The 27,769-nt window shown below is 35.0% G+C and overlaps 1 protein-coding gene across 6 annotated transcripts; it reads left to right on the top strand.

Moving 5' to 3' along the window:
- Window positions 1–2,568: 2,568 nt before the first annotated feature.
- Window positions 2,569–27,516, top strand: LOC136838556 (golgin-45). 6 transcript variants are annotated; one of them, XM_067103685.1, is made up of 9 exons: window positions 2,569–2,650; window positions 8,359–8,410; window positions 8,660–9,285; window positions 11,734–11,889; window positions 13,120–13,319; window positions 14,585–14,713; window positions 16,275–16,497; window positions 19,857–19,886; window positions 26,281–27,516. In XM_067103685.1, exons 2-9 carry the CDS (start codon window positions 8,374–8,376, stop codon window positions 26,443–26,445), a joined length of 1,566 nt encoding a protein of 521 aa, XP_066959786.1. In that variant the 5' UTR covers window positions 2,569–2,650; window positions 8,359–8,373; the 3' UTR covers window positions 26,446–27,516. The 6 variants fall into 6 exon arrangements, with proteins under 6 accessions (XP_066959786.1, XP_066959789.1, XP_066959788.1 ...); XM_067103684.1 differs by having other exon boundaries at window positions 2,618–2,745; XM_067103682.1 differs by having other exon boundaries at window positions 2,619–2,756.
- Window positions 27,517–27,769: the final 253 nt, after the last annotated feature.

Here is a 27,769-nt window from a genome sequence, read left to right as displayed (position 1 = left end):
TAGATAGATATATATATATATACATATAGATAGATATATATATATAGATATATATATATATATATATATATATATATATATATATATATATATATATATATATATATATATATATATATATATATATATATGTATATAGATATATATATAGATATATATATATATAGATATATATATATATATATATATATATATAGATATATATATATATATATATATATATATATATATATATATATATGCAATAAATACATGGATAATTATATGCTAATATTTCAATATGTTTATTATTTAAATACTTTCCTTTTTAATTTTAAATGAAAAGTTATGAGAGAGAGAGAGAGAGCCTCGCGCTGGCTTTCCAGCCACACCTCCACCTAGGCAGTAGATAACAGCAGAACTTATTTGACTCGTCCGTAATAGCGTAATATTCAAGAATTTATAATTCAACTGCCCAATAACCTATCTCAAGTGCGGTGAATGTGGATAGTTTGCATTATCAATGATGAAATATAATTTTTACTTTTCGATTTCTTAAATAATTTCGTATTCATTCGTAATATAAATTACATTATTAACATATAAAATTCATTTCCAGTCTACAAAAAATACGAAAAGAAACGAGAAGGAAAGAACATTTAAAGAAACTCATATAGAGACAGCCAATGACGTCCTTTGTTACAACAGAAGTATGCGTTCATTCGTGAACCATGTAAACAAGATACGTCACTCCAGGATTACCAATCCCTATCTTCTTCTTCTGTGTAGTCTAAGTAGGAATGTGTATCGAAATATTTGTTGGCAACTGTACCAGGAACCTTATGTTCTCCTCCTGTATGATTACAGAATAATGTTTCGGCAATTGTACTGTTCATATCATTATAAGGAGTATTGTTATTTGATCTATATACTTAGGCGTAATAAATGTCTTTTACTTATATGATATTGGTTTTGAAAAGTTATTTTGAAAATACTCTACCCTTAAGCACACACAAATATATATATATATATATATATATATATATATGTATATATATATATATATATATATATATATATATATATATATATATATATATATAGTTTTAGGATAGTTCATCTCTTTTATAATTATCATTAAACTGCAATCCAATAACATTTATATAAAATCCAATGGGCAATATTTTCAAATCTTCCATAAATTTTCCTGTACTTAAACATCAGAGGTTGAAGATCCACCGGGCATATTAATATGGCCACTTCACTTCAATCTTCTCCCATAGAACCTTCATTCATTCGGGAAGATCAAAGTGTGTGCGTGTTTTTTTTTTTATTTAAATGGGATATTTTGCATTGTAAACATTTTTGTTTCGAATTAAAATTACGTCAATAAAGATGATATTAGCAAAAAATTGACCACTGGCAACAGTAACAATTGTAGGCAGATATATCTCTAATACAGTAAGCTAATGACATTACTTTATCCAATGTTGATCTGTAAAATGTGTAGGCCTAAGTAGAAAGAATAAAGTAGAAACAAATTTGGTTTAATTGGCCTTTTTCTTGTTTTCAATTGGAACTGGAATGTTTGCCGATTTTTTTTATTAATAACTTTAAAATATTCGAAGTCATTTCTGCTATCAGCAGCGTATTTTGTATCCCTATCTCCGTCAAGATCATGTTTTCGATTCCATATGTAACAGGATTATGCAAAAGACTAGATGTGGAGTCTTAAGATAAAATTACACTGTAGGTGGACATTGTGACTAACAAAAAATTATTAGATTTTGTGAGAGATAGAAATGTAAATTTTGCAGAGAAAGAAAACGTTTTGTGGGTTGATTGGCTAACTTACTCCTGAAATTCTAGTGTTATTATCCGAATTCTTACTGTTTCTATGACATCAAATTGTTGTCTTCCCTTCCCGTCTCCCAACTACTTAATGACCGATGATAACCAGCTTCTACTCTGTCGATTGCTTAAACTTAATTTCTGAACCAAGATGAATATTTTCTGTGGAGTTCCTATTTTATTGCTCATATAAGTTCATTTTTTTCCTTTCTTGGCCTTCTGCTATAATGCAAAGGCTTTATCTCTCTCTATGAATTTTTCTTTACCTTCTTTACTTCTATGACTAGACCAGGGATTCGCTGCTATAACCTTTCTCCCCTATATAGTGATGAGCATTGTAAGGCTTAAATAGGTTTCTATCACGGCTATCGTATTTTTAAGTTTTCCCTAATCATCCATGTCTCTTACACACGTTAAATTTCTGAGTTACGGTTAGTTCGTATAAGGTATAAGAGAGAGAGAGAGAGAGAGAGAGAGAGAGAGAGAGAGAGAGAGAGAGAGAGAGAGAGAGAGAGAGAGAGAGAGAGAGAGAGAGAGAGAATGGAAATTTTAAAGTTTTAGAGGGGCCGTTACAAATTCTTTCCAAAACTTTTAATCTTTTTGACCTCCAATATAAGTAAACCATATAACTATTACAATTACATATAATTATTATGCCGAAATTACTCTATTTCTTATGAAATATCATAAACCGAATAAAAGAATGTCATGAGACACGTATGAGAAGACCTCGAGTAATTTAATTTTAAGATAGAAGATAGTAAACAAACCTTGGAAACCCCTGTGACGAACTGACGATTATTATCACTCTAGTAGCCAGGTAGCGCAATTGTTGTTAATTTGTTACCAGCTGTTACTCTTGTGTTTGTTTGTTTGATTTGCACGCCCCGCGCCGTTAAAGGAGACAGGTTATAGGTGATTAATTGGTAATTATATATATTAGTTTGGCGATTAAGATGTACAGTTTTTCGCACTTTTCCCTATGTTTTTATGCGTTTTGTACCATTTTCCTTCATAATCCTCAGTCCCAAGGCTAGACTCTTTATCAATTTTTTTGAAGGCATCCTGGTGGAATTTTGGGAGCGAATGGAGAATAGGAGGTCAGGGCTGCTGTAATCCTAGTAGGCATTTCAGAGGGAATGTAACTTAGGCGAACCACATTCGCCTTTACCTAACCTAACCTTGGACGCCGTACCCTAAACTGGTGGGGTTAGGCCCCCCCCCGCTTACCCTTCCGCTGGAACTCAAGGCTAAGTAATTCGGGTGAATGTCCAGAAGAACTCCGCATGCATAAAGTACCAAAATTAAAAGTAAAATGTAATATTTTTCATATTTAAAGCGTTTTAGACCACTTCTTATGATGAGGAAACACCCACAATTTTGCCATATTAGCTATGGAGGGGTTGGGGACAGGTATTGTCTAACCTTATAAGTCAAAAATCGAAAATCATTCGATGGGGAACTAGCTTTTCTGAGAAACATTACACTCTTTCTGAGAAACATTACAGTAAAAACCTCATTTTGAACTAACTCCAGTAAGATCAAGTGGCGCGGTAAATTTACAGTTTCGGTCAAATTCACATTTCGATATAAAATTACATTTTCCCTAGCTTAAATAGTGTACTTTCAACGAATCTGACCTTTATTTCTACCGCAAATGATTAGATTTAGAGATACATGGCCGCCATGGGTACCGCTCTCAGTTTCGGGTGGTGCAAACACGCGGCTTATGCACATTTTAAATGATTGTTGCAAGCTCGTATGTTCTGGCAAGCGGTAATAGCTGCTGCCGCTGCCACAGGGGTTACAGGGAACGAAATTTTACCCCTAACGTCTAGTTACAGTTTCGTGAAATTCACGGCCCGAAACTGCAATGTTACCCTTTTCGTTAACCACTTCACTTACCTTAAATAGATGGTAGTACTAAATGTTCACGAAGAAAGGTATTCACAACCTGTGGAGTTCCATTGTAATGTCCATGGAAACGACCAATAGCCTCAAAGTAAGACAGAGAACACCCACTGCAGACGTGCACGACGGAATCCGTGGCAGTCAACTGAAGCGCACTTTTTGTAGAAAGCCGGCTTATTCCAAAATCGCAGTTAATTGGATATTCTTGAAACAAAGCAACCAATCAGGTTTCAGCATTTGTACCGCATTTATAATTCATAACGAAAAACAAAAGACGATTAGGCATTTTTACCCACAATACATTGACAAAAACAAAAACGCATCAGCAGAAAAACTGACATGGCAGCATAAACGCATCCTTGCGATAACAACAAGGCACAATATTCATTGGCAAATATCTCCGTAACTCTTAATTTGCGGAAGATGCGAGTAAGTATTTCGTATGAATCATGACAAAAATATATGATAGCAAGTAAAAAAATATTAGATATCCGAATTTGACCGAAACTGTAATAATACCGAAGGGCTACTGGATGTAAACAAACGACTTAGAAAATTTTTTGAGGATGCCGATTAGATAATCATTAATATCTCGGATATGGTGAATCTCCTCAAAAAGTGTTCAGAGACAAAGTTTTATTATTTTATATTGTGAAAATTATAGTGTGACCTATTTTCTTATATCTCACCACGGAGTTGTTCTGGACATTGACCGTAATTCGTGATCCCCTACTCTGAATACTATCCGAAATTTGAATTTCTCGTGTGGAGCTAAATCAAAAAAAGGTGCGAATTCCATATAAAAGAATTGTCAAAGTCAGCTCGGGGTAATAGACAAGGCTAGGTGGTAAAACTTTACTTTAGTTGCTTGACCTGATTCCCACTAGTTGCTGACTGGGACAGGCTACGGCCTTTTTGGTGGGGTCCAGGAGTGGTGAACCCCCCCCCCTGGCTAGATCAGGGCACATCGCCCTAAGTTGGGTTAGGTAGGTAAGATCTGGTTAGCCTAGGTCAGGACCTGGCACTATAGGAAAGGTTACGGTAATTCTAAGCCAGCTGTCTTCGGTGAGCTAGCCTATGGCAATTGAAGTTTTCCTATGTTATTTTACCTGCTGAACAAGAATTTCAAATAATATTTTGGCGGTCGGCTGTAACTAAATTGTAATTGACCCTTGAAAACTTCTCGTCTGTACCAGTGGGTCACACACAGCTCAAGGGTAAATTACAGTTTAGCAGCAGCTGACTGGCAAAATATTACCTTAAACTCTTGTAAAGCAGTAAAATAACATAGAAAAATGTCAGTTGCCATAGTCTAGCTCCATTGCACACAATTCGAAGCTTTCGTAAACCGAAAACAAATCATTACCATTTCCACTTTCAACTTGGGTGGCCTCTATAGGTGCTGTGCTCCCTATCTGGACTTTTTAAGATTCTTGGCAAGCTCACATGTTGTGGCAAGAGGTAATATTCTTGTTCAGCAAGTAAAATAACATAGGAAAACGTCAAATTCGTCAATTGCCAGAGTCTCGCAGCTCTCGCTAAGTGCAGAAAACCGGCAGCCTCTGATTGGTGAACCAAAAGCTAGTGCATGCGTGTTAAGGCTTAGAATCAGCAGTACTTAATGAATGAAAAGTGCCTTTGGAATGGCTCCCGCTATCCATTTATTCACCCTTCTTTTTACACTTATTTTTCGTGTTCCAAATTACATATATAACAGGAAATACAACAATAAGGTACCCAAACCTTTTCCCAAGTTAGTTACCCCACCCAAAACCCCGAATTCTAATGGGTCCCCCTTACTGTTAGCTTTTCTCGAAAGGGTTTTACCCCACCCAAGACCGCGATTCCCAACGGGTCCCCTTTACCGTCGGCTGAAGTTCTGAGGCAGTTTACAGTTTAATTACATTTGACTGCCAATATATTACTTTAAATTCTTGTTCAGCAGGTAAAGTTCTATAGAAAAACATCAACTGCCATAGCCTAGCTCACCGTGGACAGCCGGCTTAGACCTACCAAGGTTATGTCTATTTATGTGTGAGGAACCTATCCTGGTTGATGACTGGTGGGAATTAGGCCGCGCAACTAAAGTAAAGTTTTACCTGCTAGGCTATGTTGCCGTCAGTTTATTTACGTATGGTAGGATAATAAGTATGGTAACAAGATACACTATGTAGGCTAGGCTGAAGTGTGAATCTGTCCTGGACTAATTCAGGGTTCTTGGTCCAACTTACAACTTAAATGTCCTAACTTGACTTAGAGCAGATAAATTTTAGTGGCATACTGGGATACACTTTAACCTAGCCTAACTAGAATCCAGAAGGCTAGTTCTTTCCCAACCATGAGGGGTTTTACCCCCCAGGATCCTTTATAATGGCCAACATACTGTAATTCAAAATGGAGTAATTTAAATCATTAAGTGAAATGCAGGGATGCATCCTAACCTAATTTCAGGGTTCTAGCCTACACTTTGCCTTGGGTCCCACAACCTACGTTATACATTGGTAACCCAGATTTTGTAGAGAGATTTGTGTGTGCAATGAAAGTTTAAATAAATGAATATGCCATAGTATGAGTCCTTAGTTGCGGGGTATTTATGCTGTACATAAAGATTAATCAAAGTTGGGCATATTAATGGCCTTTAGGACTATGCATAGACTGAACATAGATGCTCTTATTGAAGATTTGTGCTACTATGGGGTCTAGCCTTGTTGTGAGTGAATTTTTTGTTCTTGAATTGCAACAAGCCTTCAGCTATATAAAGCAGTAATAAGACAGTGCAAGCGTGGCACACTTCCAGCCTGAAGTGAGAAACTTACAAGAAAACATCAGTGTCCAGAATTATAAATCTATTCTAAACATTTTCTAATCCATCAGTGTGAAGATCTATTTTTTAAACAGTAGTTGATCGGTTTACTGATATGAAAAATCAGTGTCATAGTGCAATTCAGATATTTCTCCTGAATAACAAGGAGGTGCGATTTAAAATTCCTGTCTAAATCAGGTTGAGAGTAGATTAGCCAGTTTTGTCAAATTTGCCTCGTGCCTCATTTAGTAGAATCTGTTAATGCCACATGGCCTTAGCATTTGAGAAAATAACATCAATTTTTTTATTGATGAGTCCCTGTGGCTTCAAAAGATTTTTCTGACCAAAAACCACTTAGTATGATATTTGCCACAGGCACCACTTATGATGATAAGCAAAAATTAACTGAAGACCATCACACCTCAGCTAATATTGGTACTGTGTGCCTTAGGTGGATGGAGAACAATATAATTGTATTTTTTATCAATTAAATTCTGTATTAATTTCCTAAGTGGTAGGAAACTTCGGGAGCATGAAACTTATGTTGTAATAATTTTGCTTTTGGATTATAATTTTCAGTGTAAACAAATCAGTTTAAGGTGTCTCTTAAGCCAGATAGATTTTCTTCTAATGCAAAGCATATACTGTATCAGATAATGAAATTATTTTACTTATTATTATATTATTTGATGTTAATATGCATAAATTCTTCAAAACAAAATGTACTGCAGAGCTTTGAGTGGCTTGAGAGATCCCAGCATCCTCACTTATTTCCCAATATTGTATCATTCATTTCCTGTAATCAAATCAACTGGTAGTCTGTTATGATGATCTTTTGGGGGGGTGCCATAAAATTAGGACAACATGTAGAACAAGAAGTATATGATATTGTGTTCAAAATGACATTAATTTGTCCCAATACTTCTAAACTATATAGAGACTGTGTTGTATAACTGGTAAGATTGCATCATAGATAGGTTACATTATTACATGCAGGATCTCTGGTGACTTAACTAGCCATTGATTATTTGGTGCTTTTAGTGATGGTAGCTGTGCTTACAATTAACTTTGGGTATTCATGTTATGTTGATATGTGATTGCATACCTTTTGATTCATGTTACTTATTACCCATCATTGGCTGGGTGAACTACGTGTTCTTTTATATGACATTGGAAAAAGAAGATGCTAGTGGTTAGTACCAATACCCATGGTTAAATGGATTCTAAACACAAGAGTAACAGTAGAACAAGTACAGCAATATATACTTCATGTCTCATACTTGTAAGAAAAAGCTAAAAAAAAAAACAATTAAACGGCACCAGTCTGCACAATCTCTCCTAGGAGTCCATCTCTTGATTAATCCTACAGAATCTAACCTCACCTAGGAAGGGAGGAAGCTTCACTCCCCTTTCAGAATCCATAGTAATTAAAACCCAGACCTTTAAACACCTGATGTTGGCAGAGTCAGGACCTCTGTTATTCTGTTATATCTACCTTGTTTGTTGCAGATTATTCAAGATTACAGTAATGTGAACAGTGTCCTTACTTTGTAATGTACAAACTACTATTTTATTTCCCTTGTATTCCCTTATTGACATGTATAAAGACTACTCTCTCATTAACTAGTGATATCTAGTTACATCAGTAACTGTTGAGGTCCAACTTATGGTTAGAGGTTGTTGGATTTCTATAACTTTTCTTATTGCAGGTGCTAGTTGTCATGGTATTAGGCTAGAAATTTGTAGCTTGTAGTTTTCTGTTAATATTACAGTGCAGTATACTTCAAAATGTTAAGATCTGGAATTATTTTCAGGTTCTGACCCTCAACATGAAGCCTTCAGGAGCGATACGTTATCCTGTAGAAGGTAAAGCATATCAATTATGTATGACACTTATGATAAATATTTTTATTCCCGATTCAGATTATGCATGAAAATTATGAGACTGGACGTGCATGTAAACCTGATAACTTTACTTAATAAAACTTTTAGAAGGAAAGAATAAATTCTGTGTTTATAACATCGCTTAATCTAGGGTGTAGGACTGAGATTTTGATGTTTATTGACTACATGGCCAATTCATTTTCAATTTGAAAATAATGTTCATGTTTGCAGGTTTGACACTGCATAGAGTAGCTGTTGCTGCTGGACAGAGATCACAAGGTGATGGGGAAGAGCAGGCAGCACCTTCGACTTCGTCTTTACAAGAAACGACCTCGAAGCATGCAAGGGAATTGTGTACTACAGAGAAAAATACCCCAGAAATAAGTAGCCCCTCAGAGAAATGTGAAAATGTGTCACTGAATGAAAATGCAATTGTTAGTAAAACTGGACTTTCAAGTGACAAAAGTGCGGGTGAAAAACCTCAGAAGGATAAGACACTTCCAAGCATTCAAGATATAGCTCAGAAGCTCACTAAAGTTTCTATTATGTCCTCTCCAGATTGTCATTTGCTCAATACTCCACCAAAAGATGTTAATGCAAAGATTAGTTACCGTTTACATCCTCAGGTGTTAACTAAAAGCTCAGCACCAATTAACAAAGGTGGGTCACCTAATTTTCATAATCAGAAACGAAAAGAACCAAGATTTATCCCATATGAACCTTACAAAGGATGTGTGAAACCCATAGATTGTAGGAAAGGCAAGAGTAAGGCCAAAGTTGGTCTTCCAGAAACCACCAAGCACCAAAATAAAGCATCACCAGAACTGGTAGAGTGTGACAAGAAAAATGCAGAAAAGGTAAGTGCTTTAACAGGTTTACAAAATTGGATTTTGTAATGATCAAACTGTTTGTTTTGTAAATTTTACAGAGATTCCCTCAACAATTAGGAAATTGGAACTTATTTATAGAAATGTTGTATAATTTTATATGATTGTAAAAGACACAACAAGTTAAGATATCTTAACACCAATCCATAAGATTTCTAGCCACCATTATACAACCAAAGATATACAGATGATTTTAGTAGCCCACTGTAAATGCATTCTCAGTATAGGTGTTGTCAGATGAATGCAAACAGAAAATAGTAAATCTTACATGTATGAAATCCAGAATTCATGGTATTTGATTTAAATGTCATGAATGACTATTCGTGTCATTTCCCTGGCCGTCTTGTCTTCTCTAGACAGTGTATTTGGTTTCACTTGTGTTACATGACTGATTTGCTTATGATTTCTACAGTAATCCTTAAAATGGCCTTAACATATAGAAGTATTGATGCTGGGAAAAGGTAGCAAACCCATTGGAGCCTGCCAAGTCATTGATTTAATTGAGAAAACTGAGATTCTAGAAGTTTTATGTAAAACAGGACATCTGTTTCAGAAGTTGCTAGAGTGTATAAAATGTTTTAGAAGTCATTAGAAAATGTGATAAACAAAATAATCTGATTGTACAAACAAAGTTCAGAGGTGCTTTGCTGCTGCCCATATAGCAGTGGAAGCTACAGCAGTAGTGAGGAATAATTACTTAGTAAAAACTGTAAAGATTGAATTTTTGGTGGTAATGCTGTAAACATCCTCTGCCTCCATGAAGTGTCCATGGAGTCACTGCCGTCAGCATCCCCACTCCCTCTTCCAAGTAGCCTAACTATCATTGCTTTCAGCATCCTCCATCTGTATCATCATGGACTGGCATAGTGTTGGACATTGTCAGCTCATCCCACCTCCTGAAGGGATAATGGAGATACCAACCCCAGAGACATTTGATGAAATTCCCTATAGATAGACGTCACTGACATGACACAGGTTTAGGGAGATGCAGCACAGTTGCTTCTTAGGCCTATGGGTCTATGCAGCACAAAACCTCCAGTGGTTAATGATTGAGATGAGAAGTTTGCTTTACTCCCTTATTATAACCAACACTGTTAAACAGTTTATAGGAAAATGAATCTGTCACTCGCACACACACACACACACACACACGACAATTGATTTGGGAAAGTTTGGTACTTGTCACTTGTGGGTGTGTGCACCTGAAAAAAAATGCCTGGCTTAGGATGTTATTCAGTTTTAAGGACAGTGGTTGTAGGTAAGTTAGTATGCTGAATAGAACATTTACAGTACCACAGTTGGGGTGAGGGGGTTGCAACCATAAGTTACATAACATTTTCAGATTTTTTCCTTTGTTTCTTTTGAAAAGATGCAAATGTAGAAGGACAAAAGAGAGATAGTATAGTAAAGATTCTGCAATAGACTTTTATTATATTTTAGTAATATTGAGAATATGGTATTTAAATTTTTTTTTGTATAATTATGTTTAAAAATTATCACAAACTCGACCCTTGTTTGTACTTCAAGATTTTTTACTATATATATTACATGGCATAGAATAATATCATAAACTCATCCCTTTTTTGAGCTCCAACATTCTCTACTTTGTGCATAAATGTGACTTAGAAAAATATCACAAATTAAATTAATCCTCTTCTAAACGTGGCATAAGAGAACATTTTCATTTCAAATTTATCATAACATAAAAGTATTAAGAAAAACCTAAAGGTAATAATTTTCAGGTATCAGGCTAGATAATTCGGGGGTGGGGTTACTAGCTGATGTTACATAATTTTCTAGGGGGTCTGGATGTGTGTTATGAGGTGTGACATGGGGGGAGAGGGGGGTCAAAATTAACCAAAAAAGCGTTACGTAATTTTTGAACGGCCCCAAGAGAATTTGAATTTGAATGGTTTCTTACATTTGATTAGTTATAATTTGAATGGTTTCTTACTTTTGGTTAGTTGTTATGCTTTAGGGATGTAAATCTTATTTTTTATCAGGAATACCCTCTCCCATCGTCATCATTAACATTTTTATGTCAGTTTTTCCTTTGTTGGGTTAGACCTCAAAGGAATTTCCTCCACTCCCTTCTATCATGTTCTTTTTCTGCCTAAACTCCCAGTTCATCCAGTTGACGTGGATCTTTGGTTTGTAGACAAAGTCAGGAATAAAAGTATTGTACTGTACTGATTAGATAGGGGATTCCCCTTAAGGGAAGGGAGGTGTCTTCCTTTACCAATCACTGCTTTGGTATTGGTAGCAAACTAGTACTGTACACTGTTTTTCAGTCATCTAGTTTTTAAAGCACTAATAAAGATCATAGGTTTATATATCTGAATTTTGTATGTCAAATAATCATTGTCTTTAACTTTTATTGATTTATCAAGATTTGATTCTGTTCAATGCCTTTTGCAGATGAGCATTGTAGTTCAGGAGTTTGAAAATGAACGAATGGCTTGGGAAGAGGAGAAGACCTCACTTTATGCTGAGAAGCAGTTGCTTGAAGATCAGCTGAATCAGTTCAAGAAGGACAAGGCAAACCTAGAAAGTCAACTAAATGTTCAGTCTCAGGTGGGCACCTACCTGTTTGGAAGGTCTGCTAAGTCTTACTTTTCTCTTGTGATAGAAGCTTCTGTGAAAGCTAAGGCATTTGTTCATTATGTCTATTGTGGTAATGTTGCTTGACTTGCAATTGTTTGACTTCCAGTTATTAGATTTGATGTTAATCTGAAAGTGGTGTAATGTACATAAAGTAATCGTCAAACTTTGAATGTTGAATTATGATTAGTTCCCTAGTGAGCAGTGTGTGGTAGTATAATTTTTACTGATGCTGGGTAGTGGCAGCATATATCCAACTATCATGCTAAGAGAATGGTGCTATCAGCACTCTTTGGAAATTCAGCAATGACATTGAGGATAACATCTTTTTCATTCAGCAACATGTGTCATGGGTGAACAAATGCTTTGATCTTTATCAACTTACATGCTTTAGCCCAGACTGATTTTGAAAGTTAGAGTAATTATTTTGAAAGCTAGAATAATTATTTTAAATAAAAATTTTGAAATCTAGAGGAATTATTTTAAATATACAAAAACTACTCCCTCTCACTCAAGAACAACAGAATACCTATCCATGTGTATTAATGTAAAAAATTTGGTGGGCAGAGCTTAGCCAGTTTTTGTTCATGGTGCACTGTGGAAATAACCTCTGCATAAATAGATTATTTTTTTTTTTTGCAAATTTATTACATGAACAGTTTTTAACTTATAATAATTTTATTATTACATTGTTTGGAATTTTTGTTTTATAAAGTTGAGATGAGCTTTTTTTTTGTTTTATTGAAGTTAATAGATGTCAAGATTTGAAGATAATTCCCATGTCAATGTCAAGCATATGTAATTCAAATTAAAGGCTATCAAGGCCCTCAGCACCACAAGCCGTTAGAGGTAATGTTGATGAGTTTCACCTAGATTTATAGTTTTCAGTAGCATTTAAAGTAAAAATGAACTTTATAACAACATATGTAGAGGCAAGACCTTATTATTAATTTTTTGAACTTGTGTTATAACCTGTGAGTTGACGGTAATTAGTGCTACTGTATTATAATTCTCTCTCTCTCTCTCTCTCTCTCTCTCTCTCTCTCTCTCTCTCTCTCTCTCTCTCTCTCTCTCTCTCTCTCTCTCTCTCTCTCAGTGGTTACTTGTCTTTGTCCATTACCATAAAAAAAAAGTGGTGTGTGGTGTGGTGTGTCCTTTAAAAAACTATCTTTTCTCAAGAGATGTTTTATTTTATCCCCTTAGGTAAATACAGAGCTTAAAAAATTATTAGTGGCCTCTGTTGGAGAAGATGTTCAAGGCAGAGTACAGTGCCTTACTGAAGATAAGGCACGAATGGCTTCCATGATTCGTCGGTATTCAGAGAAGGTTGACAAAGACTATGAAGAGAAAGAAAGAATGGGAATTCAGTGCGATGTATGGCGTTCGAAGTTCCTGGGAAGCAGGTATGTTCTCTGTTCAAATGCTGAATTTCTCTCTCTCTCTCTCTCTCTCTCTCTCTCTCTCTCTCTCTCTCTCTCTCTCTCTCTCTCTCTCTCTCTTCTCTCTCTCTCTCTCTCTCTCTCTCTCTCTCTCTCTCTCTCTCTCTCTCTCTCTCTCTCTCTCTCTCTCTCTCTCTTTTTGATTGCTAAATAATGAAAGAAGATCCTGTGGTATTACATGGAGCATAAAATATAGTGTTTCATTGTGTGTTGGCTTTGAAGTTAGATTATGATGAATTTCTTCATCATGCTTAAAAACAGCTGTCTTTCTACATAAAGAAAAAGAGCATTAATAATTTTAATGCTAGATAAATGTTATTTACAGTATTTGAATTTGTATAATTATGGGTATAATCCATTTTTAAAGGATGTTATTTTACTTGTAAAGATTTTTAATTAAATTAGAAAATAAACGTTATTTTACTTGTAAAGATTTTTAATTAAATTAGAAAAAGTTTATTTTTTCTCCTAAGAGTTATACTGTATTGCAATTTACTAATGTTACTGCAGATATGAAATGTATAAAATTTGTTGTACTCTGTTGTAATTTGTTTGATGCATTTCCCATATCCTTCTTGGTGGTCTCCAGAACAAGGAACTGCTCTGTGGTCTCGTTAAACTAATTTATGGTGAATAAACATGAAGGTCAGGCGATGATTGGCTTGCCTTCACTCTTCAGCTAATCTCTGTTTTTACTTTCATATAAACCAAAATACTCATTAAGTAACTATTAAGTATCCAGATGACATAACACCTTGTTCAATGAGTGATACAAGTTTAGTCTGACATACATACATCACATATTTTTACCATTAGTTAGCAGTTTGTACTAGATACATTTGCAGTCTTGAAGATTTTTATAATGGTTCTTGTTACCAACTTTGTGAGCCCAGACAGACAACATTAAAGGTTATGTTACCCCCCACCTTGATACTGAAGTGACTTAGCATAAGTAAATTGGTAGCTTTCTTATGCCCTGAAGGGAGACAGGCGAAATCTATAATGTTTTGCCCAAAATGCAAAACTTATTTTCCTTACTGTTCCTGCATCCCAGCTGCTAATGAATAATTGTAATGTCATTTGTAGTAGCTCCCCTTAATGAAGGTTACTCCCCAGCAAGAAGACTCAAGACCTTGGGGAGCATAGCATTCATAAAAGGTTTAACATAAGAAATCATGTATTATTTTAAATTTTGTACTTATTTTTTAAAATTTATTTTTTTTCAACAGCATGCTTGTTGATGAGCTTGCTAGCTGGAAAGCAGTTTTGACACAACGTTTGGAAGAAGCTCAAGAGGCTGTGAGAATGCTGATGGATGAACATGATTTAGCTAGGCAGCATATACTTAATACATATAGGTATGTAGAAGAATACTTTGGTTTTAGTCCTTAGCTTTTGGGTTAAACTTGTAGAGAAATATATCTGATGAATAACTCTTTCACTCATTTAGAAAGCAGAAACACTGTGATGCAGTTTTTAATTTCTTAATAAATTTTGATGGTTTTCCAGATGTGCATATGATTTATCCATACAGTTTGCAGACAACTTATTTTGCTGCTTATGTTCAGAGTCTTTTGCCTTTCCTATGGGTCTGGGCAGCAACTGAAACAGGGGCCTGGTGAAGTTTTGAAGTGCCATGGCTAGTCCAAAGCACTTTAACTGTTACACTGTGTCCACCCAGACATTGTGGAGAAACTTCTGAGATAGAGTGCAGTAGCATGTGTAAGAATATATCCTTCCAGTGTATAGGGGCTAGGAAGATTCTTCCTGGATGGAATCCCTATATGGGGTAGTGCTGTTAGTGTTCTTCACATGGTGCACTCTAGGCCTTATTAAATGGTTTTTCCAGTGTCCCTTCACCCTCTAGCTGCAACCACTTTTTAGCCTTTTATTTTACCTTTGTTCCTTTTTTTAGTACCTGCTGTCCAACCTCTCTGTTACTTTTTAGTGCCGCTGTGTTGTTTTCTCCCATTTCTACCTTAGATCCTTGTACTTAATTTCTCTATATTTTGTGGATTTGCTTATCTTACCATTCAGCTACTCCAACTCCCTCTATTTCACTGTCTTAAATGTTGAATGGATGAACATGCCCCAGTCCTTGGCTTACAGCCAAAATTTCATGAAAACAAATCAAATCCTGGATGGAATGACAGCCTAAAGCTATGATGGTCTCCCTTAAATGAGTCTTTAAGAAGCCAGACCAGAGGGCAGAGGTTGATGACAGGTTGTCATTCTGCTTTTCTCTGAATGCAGCAAACAGGCAACTTCAGTATGCTGGAGAGTAGTCACAAGCCTCTCTATCCTGCACTGATTTCATCTTTCTGGTCAAATCTCATTATGTCTCAGTCCTGAGAATAAGAAAGTGGAGGGTTGCTTCAGAAAAGGGAGATGTTACCCCTCCATAAGGACTTGTGTTACCCAGGGTTCAACTCCCAAATGGTTGGGTCTGTGATCTACAAAGTTTCTGGTGAAACCATCAGCAAGCTCAAACATCACTTTTATCTTATTCCCTCCTTGGGGGTTCTTGTTGCTTGAACAATTACCTTTTCCATTGTGAAAGGGTGACTGTCTTCACCTGGGCAAGTCCTAATGGGTGTGGTACTATGTGGAGTAGTACCTGGGATCCTGTGCTGTTTACTTCAATAGTGGGGAATTTGCATGTTCAGTTGTAACTTGTGATTGGGGTCATCCCATCTTGTTTCCATTCATTGTGGTAGTGATTATTTGTAATGTGGTGAATAAAGGAGTTTCCTATACTGGATGGAGAAGATTATTTATGATTTCCTTCATCTAGTGAATGACCTAACTCTGTGTGTTTCATGCTCTATACCTCATTTTGCAACTTAAGGGGAAATTTGCATTTACAGGAGAGTAATTGTTTTAAATTTCATGTTTTTGATAATGCTTATGTTCTTGCAGAATGAATAAACAACTACGAGAAGCTTTTGATCCCCTAGCTGTAACTTCTGGAGGAATTCCACCGTTAACATCAGCTGACTTGGTGTCTCTGGCAGTTGAGGGATCATTGCTAGCTCAGACTGTCAGAGATCACTTATGTGGACCACTTGGCCGCTCTCTAGGATGTAGTCTGTCATTGGAAGGGTTGGAAATCCAGACGCCTGGAGAAAAGATGGCACGACAGGTAGGTGTTTTTCAACCTTAGTTCTTCAGTTGTCTGTAGAAACACTGCATGAAACCAGATGATCTGAAATTTTGAATTTCAGTCTTGTTTTTGTACTGCTTGCTCCATGACAGCAGTCGAAGCTATAAACTAGTTATGTGCTATTGAAGTCTATGAAACAAGGACTGTCATGCTAAAGTTGAAATACCATTTACACAATACAGGTTGGACTGACAACTAAAAAGAAAACCAATAACATTGACTTTAAAAAATTAACAGTTCTTAATACCAAACTGGATTTAACTTTGTTTTATACATAGATTCAGTTAACACTATTGCATTTTCAAAGTAACCTTTAGATGATATTTTTAAACCTTCAATAGACCCACTAATATTAGAGACTTTTTGGCAGTGGTCCCTTTTGGCTGGATGCAAAGTACCTATCAATAATCTTCCTGTTTAAATATTAGCCCTTTATGACCAAGGAACTTGGAATAGAGTGTGTTACAGTATTAGGAACCAGAATTCTACAAATGCCACAGTGGACATGAGTACTTGCATTTAATTCCTAACTCATTAGAAGATCATAATTATTTTTAATTCCATCTCTGTGCCAGCTAGTGCATGTTTGTTCCTCTGTTAAAACTATATTCCAGATTTCTTGTTCATTAGGGGGTAGGTAATTCTGGAGGACCCATCACAGAGTCACTTCAGAGAACATTGCCATTAGACAAGCAATTTTAGTGAATAAAGTGAAGGTTTCAGAATTTTATTTAGAGGTAACTGTTTTTGTGAAGTAACTCCAGCTGAATCCACATGGATTTTAGAACGTTAAAACCATGTTTAAATTAAAATTCTCCAGTTTTCCTTTATGTGCACTTTTGGTATTTTTGTATTTTGATTTATTGTAGATTTCTTATACTCCCAGTAGTTTAATGTGAAAATTGTAGGTATGCAAAACAGTTCTTTTCTCATTGTGTCATCTTTCATTTTTAAGCTTTAAGTAATACAACACTGATTAATGAGATATTGAATTCGTTTGTCTCTGTGTGTGACGGAAGTTTACTGTCAAATAGATATACCCTGAGGATCAAAATTGTGTGATAAAGTTGTACAGTCTTTAGCAAAGAAAATAGCTGTAAATTCTACTTTCTTTAGAATAGAGAGTAGCTGAAAATCATCCTTAGCAAAGATAATAACAGTAATTGAATTTAAGCTAGAATTCTTGTGAGTTATGCTTGACCGAAAGGAAATGTCGTATCTCTACTCAGGATGGAAGTTATTAAAGTAGAATATAATCTTAGATTTTATTTTTTTCTGAGATGATAGTAATATTTGCAGCAGTTTTGTCTAAATTCTTTTTCTAATTTTTGAAATGGAATTACTTAAGGCGCATGAATAGACGTGTTAACATTACAGCCTTTTATATTATTAGCTTGATTTTCTTTTACACCAGTGGTTAAATTTTTATAGGTACTGTATTAAATGTAGGAATTAACTGGAATGTTTATCAGCTGATTGTGTGTTATGTACCTCTACAGAGTCAGTCTTGAGCATATATAATAAATTAATAAAGTGGATATCATTGAACTGATGTGTTGGTGAAAATTGGATCTATAAATATTTTTTATGAATATTCCTTTGTACTTTGCCTAACTTTATTCATTACTGTATACTGTATTTTGTATGCATTGTGTGTTTATGTCAAAGGAGCCATTGCTTTTCATAGCCATACTATTTGGTTCAAAGTATTAACCTCATACTGGACTTGCTTGTATGAAAGTTCTCACTTGATGAGGATAAGGACTCCCTTCGGTGCAGCTGACAACTCATGGCTTTTCATTTCCTCCCACCCTTATCAGCCTCAGCTGCTTTGCCACTGAGATCAGCATTTAGGAAGGTGCTCTAAAAGAGGATTCAAGTTGTTATGATCTGGTAAAAAAAAATCAATTTTGATTCAGGGTACTGTATATTTAGAGCAGAGTAAATTATGCACAAATGTTTACAGTACTTGCAATTCGCAAGTAATACTGTGAGTGACTATTTAAGTACTCTGTACAGTATCCACTTTGTACTTTATTTAGCAAGTCAAAACCTTGTCACAGTTAATATTAACGTTACATTTTGTTTGCTTTGAAAACAATACATTATATTTATTTAATTACTAAACAACAAATTTGCAGTACTCTGTGTTGCTACACTACTGCCATCTACTTTTCATGGCACCTTGCCATCATTCTTCTTTTTAATCATTACTTTAGGATGTTTTGGGTGTTTTCACCAAAAGTTTGGTTAGTCCATCTGGTAATACACTTCTTCTAAATCTTTGTTTGCAAAAATATAACTTGCGTAACTTACACTAGGACTTTTAATATCCTGGGCAGTATTTTTAATCTTCATTTGATTTGAATTTGTTACAAATCATTTTAAAGCTTCCCATCATTAGGTGATTAACGTATTGTCATTCCCATTTAGCTTTTAAGTTCTACAATTTTTTTTTATTTCTGTTTGTTACAAGAATTTGTAGGGTTTCATTTCAGTAATCTCCTTTTATGGCTTTCTCAAAACCTCAATAATTACCTTGAAGCTGGCTACAGAATGGTTGTTTTGCTATATCATTATACCTGAAAATTTAGACTTGCACTTTTTGTACTTGAGCTAATGCAAATTGCATTGTAACAACAAGGAGAGATTGGCATCTTTCACCTTTTACTGAATTTGCCACACTTTGTTAATTTTAACATTTAAGCCAAAAATGTGTGATGTAGCCATTGTCTCATTCATTCCTGATACCTGCTGGTTCTCTTCAAAGTCACCCCAGTCAAGTTCCTGTGAGTTGACTACTTCAAACTCATTCTTGTTTGTTTGAGTATTTATCTCAATGAAGAGCTCAGAGTCACAGCTCTACACTTACTGTATATGCCATCCATTTATATACCATTGTGTAAAATGTTATGAATGTGGGATGAACACATCTAAAATATTTTTTATCTGTGAAGTGTACTGTATATCATCCAAACCTGGAGATAAGCTTGGATACTTCACATTTGTTTAATAATTACAGTAATGCTGGCATGCCACTGGACCTATTGTCAGTTCTTAGTGGCCTAATTATCTGCCATTGGCAAATATGTAGAATATGGGTTTGTATGTTAGAAATTGGTAAAAATTGTATGATTTTATGTTTTTTTTACAGTAGGAGACATTATGTATGTCAGAAATACATATGTTCTGATTTCCTTTCTGTCTTCTAACTTTTAGGTAGTATGCCTTACTGTTAGCTTTCTTCATGATTGTAAGATGTCATAATACAAAAATGTTAATCTTTATTTTGTGTTATCAGTAAAAAAAGTGATTGTGCATTAGCTGCAATATTTCAGATTTCTTCAGTAGTGTTAAGGGAACCTGCTGTGAGTAACTTAATACTAGAATGTTGTGCCAATAGATGACAGTTACACATACTAATTTTGTGTGTGTGTAATAATCATAATCACTGCTTGGTTTGGAATGCTTTTAGTATGATAATAAAAAAAATTCCCTAGCTTTGGCTAGAGTTTGGTAATGGTTATCATGCATTTTGTATTTGAACGGAACCCAGTATTGTAATACACTAGTTTAATTTTTGTTTGTTTGTATTGCTTTTGTTTTTTCCAAGGAATTTGATTTGCAGTTTTCAAATGATCTTGAAATTCATGCTGTTTCTTGGAAGATTGCTTATAATTCTAGTCTTATTTAAAATATTTTAGGCAAAAAATGTTCCTTTAATTATAAGGAAGCAATGTATCTTACATGGACAAATGTAATATATTAAATGCTGTTACTGTTTGTAGTGAAAGTGGAGTATATATATTTCTACAAGTGCCTTTACATTCCAGTAATAAAGCTAGCTTTCATCTAATATTATAAATAATATCTGATTATTGGATAGCATAAATAAAATGTTACTGTAGGAAGTAGCTTGGTCTCTTAAGTTACTAAACAGTGATGATAAAATTTCAAAGTAGGTGTCTTTACCAGAGTAGCCTTCCTTTATCCCATTCATGGAATTTTATTTTCTGATCTTCAGAGGCACTCAGCACCTATCCTTCTAGTACTTTTTGAAACATACTTACACATTCTTTGGTTTTATAATGTACACTTTATTCTTTTTTAAAAACTATTTATATTGTAATTTACCTAAATTTTATGATTGTAATTTCTTTTTATGCTTAATTTTTATAAAATCACTGTTTTACTCATGGTTCCTAGTCTTGTGCTCTTCCTCAGAGGGTATGGGCCATAATAGAGTAGCTTCCTAGATCTGACTGATGATTCATCCTCAAGTAGTTGCTCTTTTTCTGTTTCATATTTTCTTCTTTTTATCTCATAACTGATCCATGGTTTACTTCATGAGCATGGTACTCTTTGAACATAAAGGAGGGTGAGGTTGGATGGCATGGCCCCTCCCCTGTAGAATACAAGTAGCTGAAGTGGTTAAGTTAGGCAAAAGACCCATGCTAAACTTATACCTCAGAGTTGGACCCAGTCTTCACAGACATCTGAGGGTCAAGTGTGTACTCAGTTGTTTCTCTCAAGGAAGTATTTATTGTTAGATATTATTGTTCTTCCTCCCGTAGGACTGCTCTAGAGGAAGAGTGCTTCATGGACAAAGTTTTCATATACCTGTAGTATATAAAATTTTAAACAGTAATGGCTAAGAATAATGCTATGAATAATTCCTCAGCCAAAACATCCTAGATGAAATACCTCATGATAAATTCTCTTATAAGGAAAGTATTCATTATATTGAACTTTATGAAATTAAAAAGTAAAAATATCAATGACTTTAGGTTGAAAGTTCCAAGGTAAAATTCATAGGGCAGAACTAGATGTTGAAAGTTGAAGTAGCCAAACAAAACAAGAAGTAAAATCTTATATTTCTAAAGGTATACTGTACCATTAATGATGTGAATTTGGATATTCTTACCAAAGTTGCTGATGTAAAGTGCACCAAAGGATCTACAGGTTTATAAATACTAAGGATAAATAGAAAATAGAGAATTGGATAGTAAGAACCTAGAATCTCATGAAAAGACAGGAGAGGTAGAAAAAGAACTAGACAGGTGACAAGTGGAGATTTATGGAAGATGAAGCACAGGGAAGATGTGTTCAGTGACTTTGCGTCACAGTGTTGGAGGCAGTGATGTATTGTATATGGCAGTGAGGTGTATAGCATAACAGGCTCATTGTTATTTCATCTTTCTCCATGAAGTGTTGCAAGTAAAATGGAAGTAAATCTTCTGCAAAGATAAAGAATTCTTTGTTTTAGTTGCAACTGTTACAGGGGAATTTTTATCAGTTTTTGTACTATGTAAGGAATTGATACTGTGATACAGTGTAATCAGATAGATTAAAGAGGGCCTAACCAATCTTTGCCTCATGTTTATAAAATAATTGCATATGTTTTGCATTCTGTAAAACAAGTTTAATTTTAGAGGGCTTTTGTTAACAGTGGTAGCAATGAAAAATTATAAAAGTTTATAATGTCTTTAATGAGGTGAATTATGTTAGTCTACTGTTGTGGTGAGATCTTTAAAGAGTCAAAATGTTGTGCTGCAAGTTGTTCGATCAGGATTAGTTTGCTTGTGTATATACTCTTGTTTTTCCATAGGAAGATATAACTGCTATTTTTATTTTAATTTCTTAGAGTTGCTTTTGCTTGCATTATTTGTTTTATACTTCTTGTGTGAGAATTGGATTTGTTTGCTTTTTTGTAGTGTTCTTATTTTCAACTAAAGGTAAGTGTTTGATTAATTGGAATAACTTTCTACATTTTTAATAGCAATGTGTTCTTACAACTGTACAAGTTTTTGGCAGTTTATTAGGCAGACCAAGTCCAGAATTCCAAATTATATTGCTAATGCAGTCACTTCACAAGTGAGATTATTCACCTTTATCATTGTTTGAATTGACAGAATGATGTCTGTAAATGGTATTTTAGTTGTTTATGTATATCTAATGTATAAAGTGTTGATAGTTTTGTGTGGTCTTGTCTGCAAGTTTAGATGGCAATAGAAGTTGTCTTTTACGCTGTCTAAATTCCGTTTTTATCTCTGAGAGGTTGTTAAGCCTTCGCCCATGGTTTGCTATGTGTCTGATTTGTTCATGATCCAATTGGTTGTTTATCATCAACATTATTGTATATGTTATGAAGTTTGTTTGAAGGTTGGCAAAGAGCAAAAAGCTCTCCAAGCCTATGGGTTTGGTTAATGTCAGTTACTGTACATGAATACTATCAGTTTGCTCATGAAGGAACAGGCTACTTGCAGCCATAAATACCACTGAATCAGTGTTGATGGTTTGTGTTTAAGCAAGAGGCTGGCTCATGCCATGAATTAAACTGAAGTCTTTGTCTCCAGACTAGATCAGGACCAGCAGTGTGATATACCATATTATTTTATAATGTTTTCTATGGTTATTTACCCAGTCCTGGCCCCTAGGGACATTTTATTCTCTCTTGCAGAATGTCACATGGATGTTGACTATTTTTCTCCATAGAATCATGGTCATGGATATTACACTATATACAGTACAACCATACACTGCAACAGGTAACTGCAGAAAGGCCTCTCTCAGAGGGATGCGATGGAAGGACACTTTGATTACAGGAGGGTTCAAGGAAAGTTTGGCTTCTGTCAGGAGCAGAATTGTTTAAATTTTTTTCTCAATGTTCTAATTAATACATTGGAATTCTGGATGCAAGACCAACCATCAAGAAGTTTTTATAGTGTCTTTGTGACCATCAGTTCCTGTGTAAACTCCCAGCTGGCTATGCAAAAACCTACAGGCCATGCCATATTTATTGTATATCCAATTGTTGTACTCCACTGCCATATACTGAGAATTCAACAGTAGATTTGCAGTAGTTCCACAGTTGCTATGCAGTCAGTTCATCAATAAACCTTTAATTAATCTTAGTCTCCAGTCGTAGCCATATTGGCTAAACAGCACAGCAAGATATGTTGCACCTACATTGTTTCATCTAGGAGTCTCTGACTATTCCTGACAACAGGCCCAACTTTTGTTAGAATTGTTCTACATTATGCTTTAATTTTATAATTACTAGTTCAGTCAGTGGCTCCCAATCAGCCACACATATAAAAGTCAAGGATGTTCTAAAGAAAATGTTGTTACAGCCCTGAACATCTTTAATGAAGAAATCATTAAACTCTTGGCATAGGGTTCTTGGCCTTCTTCAAGATCCAGCACAGCTATTGTAAGAGAGTTTGCCTCAGCAGCTTTTTCAAATGGAAAGGAAATTTAAAGTACAACCTCTGCCTTATAGCTCATAAGAGAGCCATCATCAGATAAACAGCCTTCAAGGATGACTTTAAGCAAGACAACTAGAGTCAGCATTACATCTCTGAGACATCAAAGAAGTTATCACAAGAGAGCATAGATGACTTGGGCCTGTGGAGAAATCAAGACTTTGAATTCTCTTATAGTTCTGCCATGTGACATAGTTATTATTGCAAAACAAAAATGACAGCAAGTTGCACAGATTCACAGATATTTGCACAGCCTATTTCTTCTCCATGATGATGCCTATAGGGAGGTGGCAAATATTGTGTCTTTTGTGGCACACTGTAGACAGTAGTACCAGCTGTAACACTGTGCCTTTTTCCATTTCATTCTGTCTCTTCTCCACCTAGCAATCCAACTTCCTTAACTTTGCCTTGGCGTAGTTTTTATCTTTTGTTTTGGTGATCTCCAGGGAAATGAACTGGTTTACTGGCATCAGTAGATAATTCCCTCCTCTCCTTTCATCCCTACCTCAGATTTTATGGGGATAAAGTGATAAGTGTTTTCAAAAGTACAAGATTCGTACATTATTGGTATTTCTATCCTCCCAGCACTGTAATTAGTTGCTTCCCTGCATCTGTTCCCTCTTGCAGAGGAAGTTAGTGGCAAGTTTAATGGAACAGGAAGCACCCTCTATCGAAAGTTAATTACTTGGAAAGAAACTCAAGACTTCATTCTTCAACTGAAGTTCAAATCATGGTTAAAACTCCACCATTTCTAAGCAGTATAGCACAAGTAAAATAAAGGTTTGTATTTAAAGAAGGACTGACTAGATAGTTCAGTTCTACCATTTCCAGTTTATTGCTGAAATAATTCTGTTCTGTAGGTGCAGGAGGAAAGGAAGAACCTGAGTGTGTGAGTGAGTGAGTGAGAGAGGGAGGTATGGTTCTGTCAGTACTGGATATGGAACTGGCACTGTATAGTCAACCTTTCATATGTAATCTTGTGATATACTCTGCAAGATTGTTTCAAGTAAATGTAGATGCATTCTGAATAAGCTGTACAGTACTGATCTCCTGAATCACACTTTTGAAAAAAAACACTTAGGAGGAAACAGTTTTGCATGTTTAGGAGAGATGCTAAAACTGTATGCACATCATGTATAGAAATTGGGTTCAGGTATCACTTAAGGTGTTTTTGCCTCCTATCACCACAGTGCTCAGCCAGCCTAGGGATTAAGGGATCATAACATTTAAGGCTTACAGTCATAGGATTATATTAAGTCTTGGTCCAGTTTCCAGGTTACTTGATGCTAGTCCTGATAGGATTATAAAGGCATATTTCAGGAACTCTTGATAGGATTATAAAGGCATATTTCAGGAACTTCTGTATCAAGAATGCAATAAAATTCATCAATGATGCATGTAATGAAGTCCAACCATCTTTTTTAAAAGCCATTTGGAGGAATATATGACAGCATCATGGATTTCCCATAGGAAACTGTGAGGGTAGTGCATGAGGTTTTGTTCTACAGGTTGGACCGCAAGATGTTGTCATTCTGCTTGAGAGGCAGCTGATTGTACTTATACAGGAGCAGACAGTGGGACGTCAGGAGTCCAGGGAAGAGGGAGAAACTTCCAAGGTAGTAGATGTTAAGAGTCTTCAGTGCATTCTTGCATTGTTTAGGATGCCATAACTCTCGCAAAAGAGGTTGATACTTCCACTTTAAGGAATAGCAGTATAGCATCTACAATCCCCATGACCCTACAGCTATACAAGATGTTCAAGGAGAAGAAACGCCATTCCTATACTTCAGCTTCCTCTTGTTCTGCAGTTAACGAACTGTCATCAGCCTTCAGTACCTGTAGGAGCCTCTCGTCATTCATTGGTTCTTTATCCATTTTTTATGAGTCACCCCCTAACCCCAACAGTCCTTTCCCCCTTTTCATCAGAGCTGGTAGCTCTAAATGATGATGACAGACAGCTTTACTTCACCCTAATGAGAGTGAGAATTTTTGATAACTTTGCACGAATTTCCACTGATTATTGTGAGTACTGTACTGAAAAATGTTGATGTAAAATAATAAGTAACCCAGATTTTCCCACAAGCAATGCAAATTGGTATAAAGTATTTCCCTTTACAGTTTGTCACTGTGGGATACAACCCAGTCGTATAAACAGTCAACACTACATGATCTTTAGTCATTTTTCAAGTAATGCTTTGTATTTGTACAGAATAATAAATTTTAAAATAATTCAATTTTTTGGTCTGTGAGGAAAACATTTATTTTTTTTAAAAGTAAAGAGTTTAGAAATTAAAATTATAATATTTGGGTGATTTTATTTCTTATATTAAAAATAAAATTTGATTTTCAGGATTTTAACATTAATAATCTCACATGCCAATACCCTTGTGATATGATTTATTTGTATCCTGTTTTGCTTTCGTTTTTAATTCCAGAGCTGTCTTTCCATGTTATTTAGAATGATTTATTGAAGTATCAGAGCCATTTTCCTTTTCAGTTGGTTGGACATATCCAAAGTAAAGACAACTTGAGAAAATTGGAATGTGGTACAGTATCACCAGGTGCAGCTGCTATGCTCCAAAGGTTCCATCCAAATGCTCGATATGAGCATGTAACTGTGAATTGCTGTGGTCATTGCAATGGTGAAATCAAGGTCATATAAATTATATGCACTGTCATGAGGTAATGTAGACTATAGAATAGGGCTCACAGAAGTAACCTGTCAAATTATTTTTATATGTCTTATAAGCCACATGTAAACATGTGGATGACTGAAATATATCACCCATTAATTAGTCTGAATAAGGTGAGGCAGAATATATTAGCGACAGTATTTGACCAACTCTTTATCTTAGTCAGTTTTTATTTTGTTTTACAATTTTAGATTTTACCTTTGAACAAATGATTATATACATAACATAGTAAAGTTTGATTATGTTAAAGATAAAATATTTTATATAATGTGGAATATATTGTAAAGTTTTATATCTCTCTCCAATACAATAACAGTGATGATGCTGTTGTTGTTCATGTTCATTGTTTTTATACCTTTTAGTCAAAGAAAAAATTATGAAAATTTAAAAAAGAAATCCGTATTCCTAAATAAAACAGACATTGGATGAAGTACTGTCATATAACTGACCAGTCATTTAAAGTGTATTATATTATATTATCCTCCACTGTCTTGATTGTCTGTGTCTTGGATATCTAGCTGGCTGATAAAATGCAAATTGTATTCAGCTATCTTTTCTTTAAATTCCATTGTATTCCTGAAAAGTCTATTTTTGTATGTCACGTTATCATCATTATAAACATGACAGAATTAATAAACCACATATTTTATGCAATTAGAAAAATGCAGTAGATGGAGATGTCATTTAATAGTTTGAACCTTGGATGTTTTAGTTACGAAGGAGAGATACTTACAGCATATGGATAAAATATATATAATTGTATAGTATTGTACTAAGTTTTCTTGTTGCACCCTTAGTAGGTGTCTTTGCTGTGATATTTATTCTCACTTTTTGTGATACCCATATGCACTACTTTTGATATAGTTCTTCAGGCAAGGGTTTTAATAGTGATGGTGCCCGTCTTGTCTTCACTGTTACTGTCAAAAGCATTTACTGTATTTGTCTTTTATGAGACCTTTATTTTTATTTGTTTTTTGTCTTCCTGAATTGTATGGAATGCAATTGAATATACTGTTGTTATAGTGCTGGAAGTTGAATAATGTTTTACTTCTTAAACCTTGCTGTTGATAGTTTCAGAGGTTCTGTATTTTTTTACTAGGTGATCGTTTTGTAATGTATTTATAGACTACTACAGGAATCAGTTTCACAATATTACATTTATGACTTTTACTTTTGTAGATCTTTTGCAATGACACCTTATTGTTACAGGCCACAAAAATACAGTATTCATCAAATAGGTATTGACACAACTTCCTAGCATCAGTTAAACCCTTAATTTATAGGGACTGGCAA

Source organism: Macrobrachium rosenbergii, chromosome 5, assembly GCF_040412425.1.
Source record: "Macrobrachium rosenbergii isolate ZJJX-2024 chromosome 5, ASM4041242v1, whole genome shotgun sequence".
In the NCBI taxonomy this organism is placed as follows: Eukaryota; Metazoa; Arthropoda; class Malacostraca; order Decapoda; family Palaemonidae; genus Macrobrachium; species Macrobrachium rosenbergii.
The sequence above is the reverse complement of the archived record's forward strand: the minus strand, read 5'-3'. Positions and strand labels throughout refer to the sequence as shown.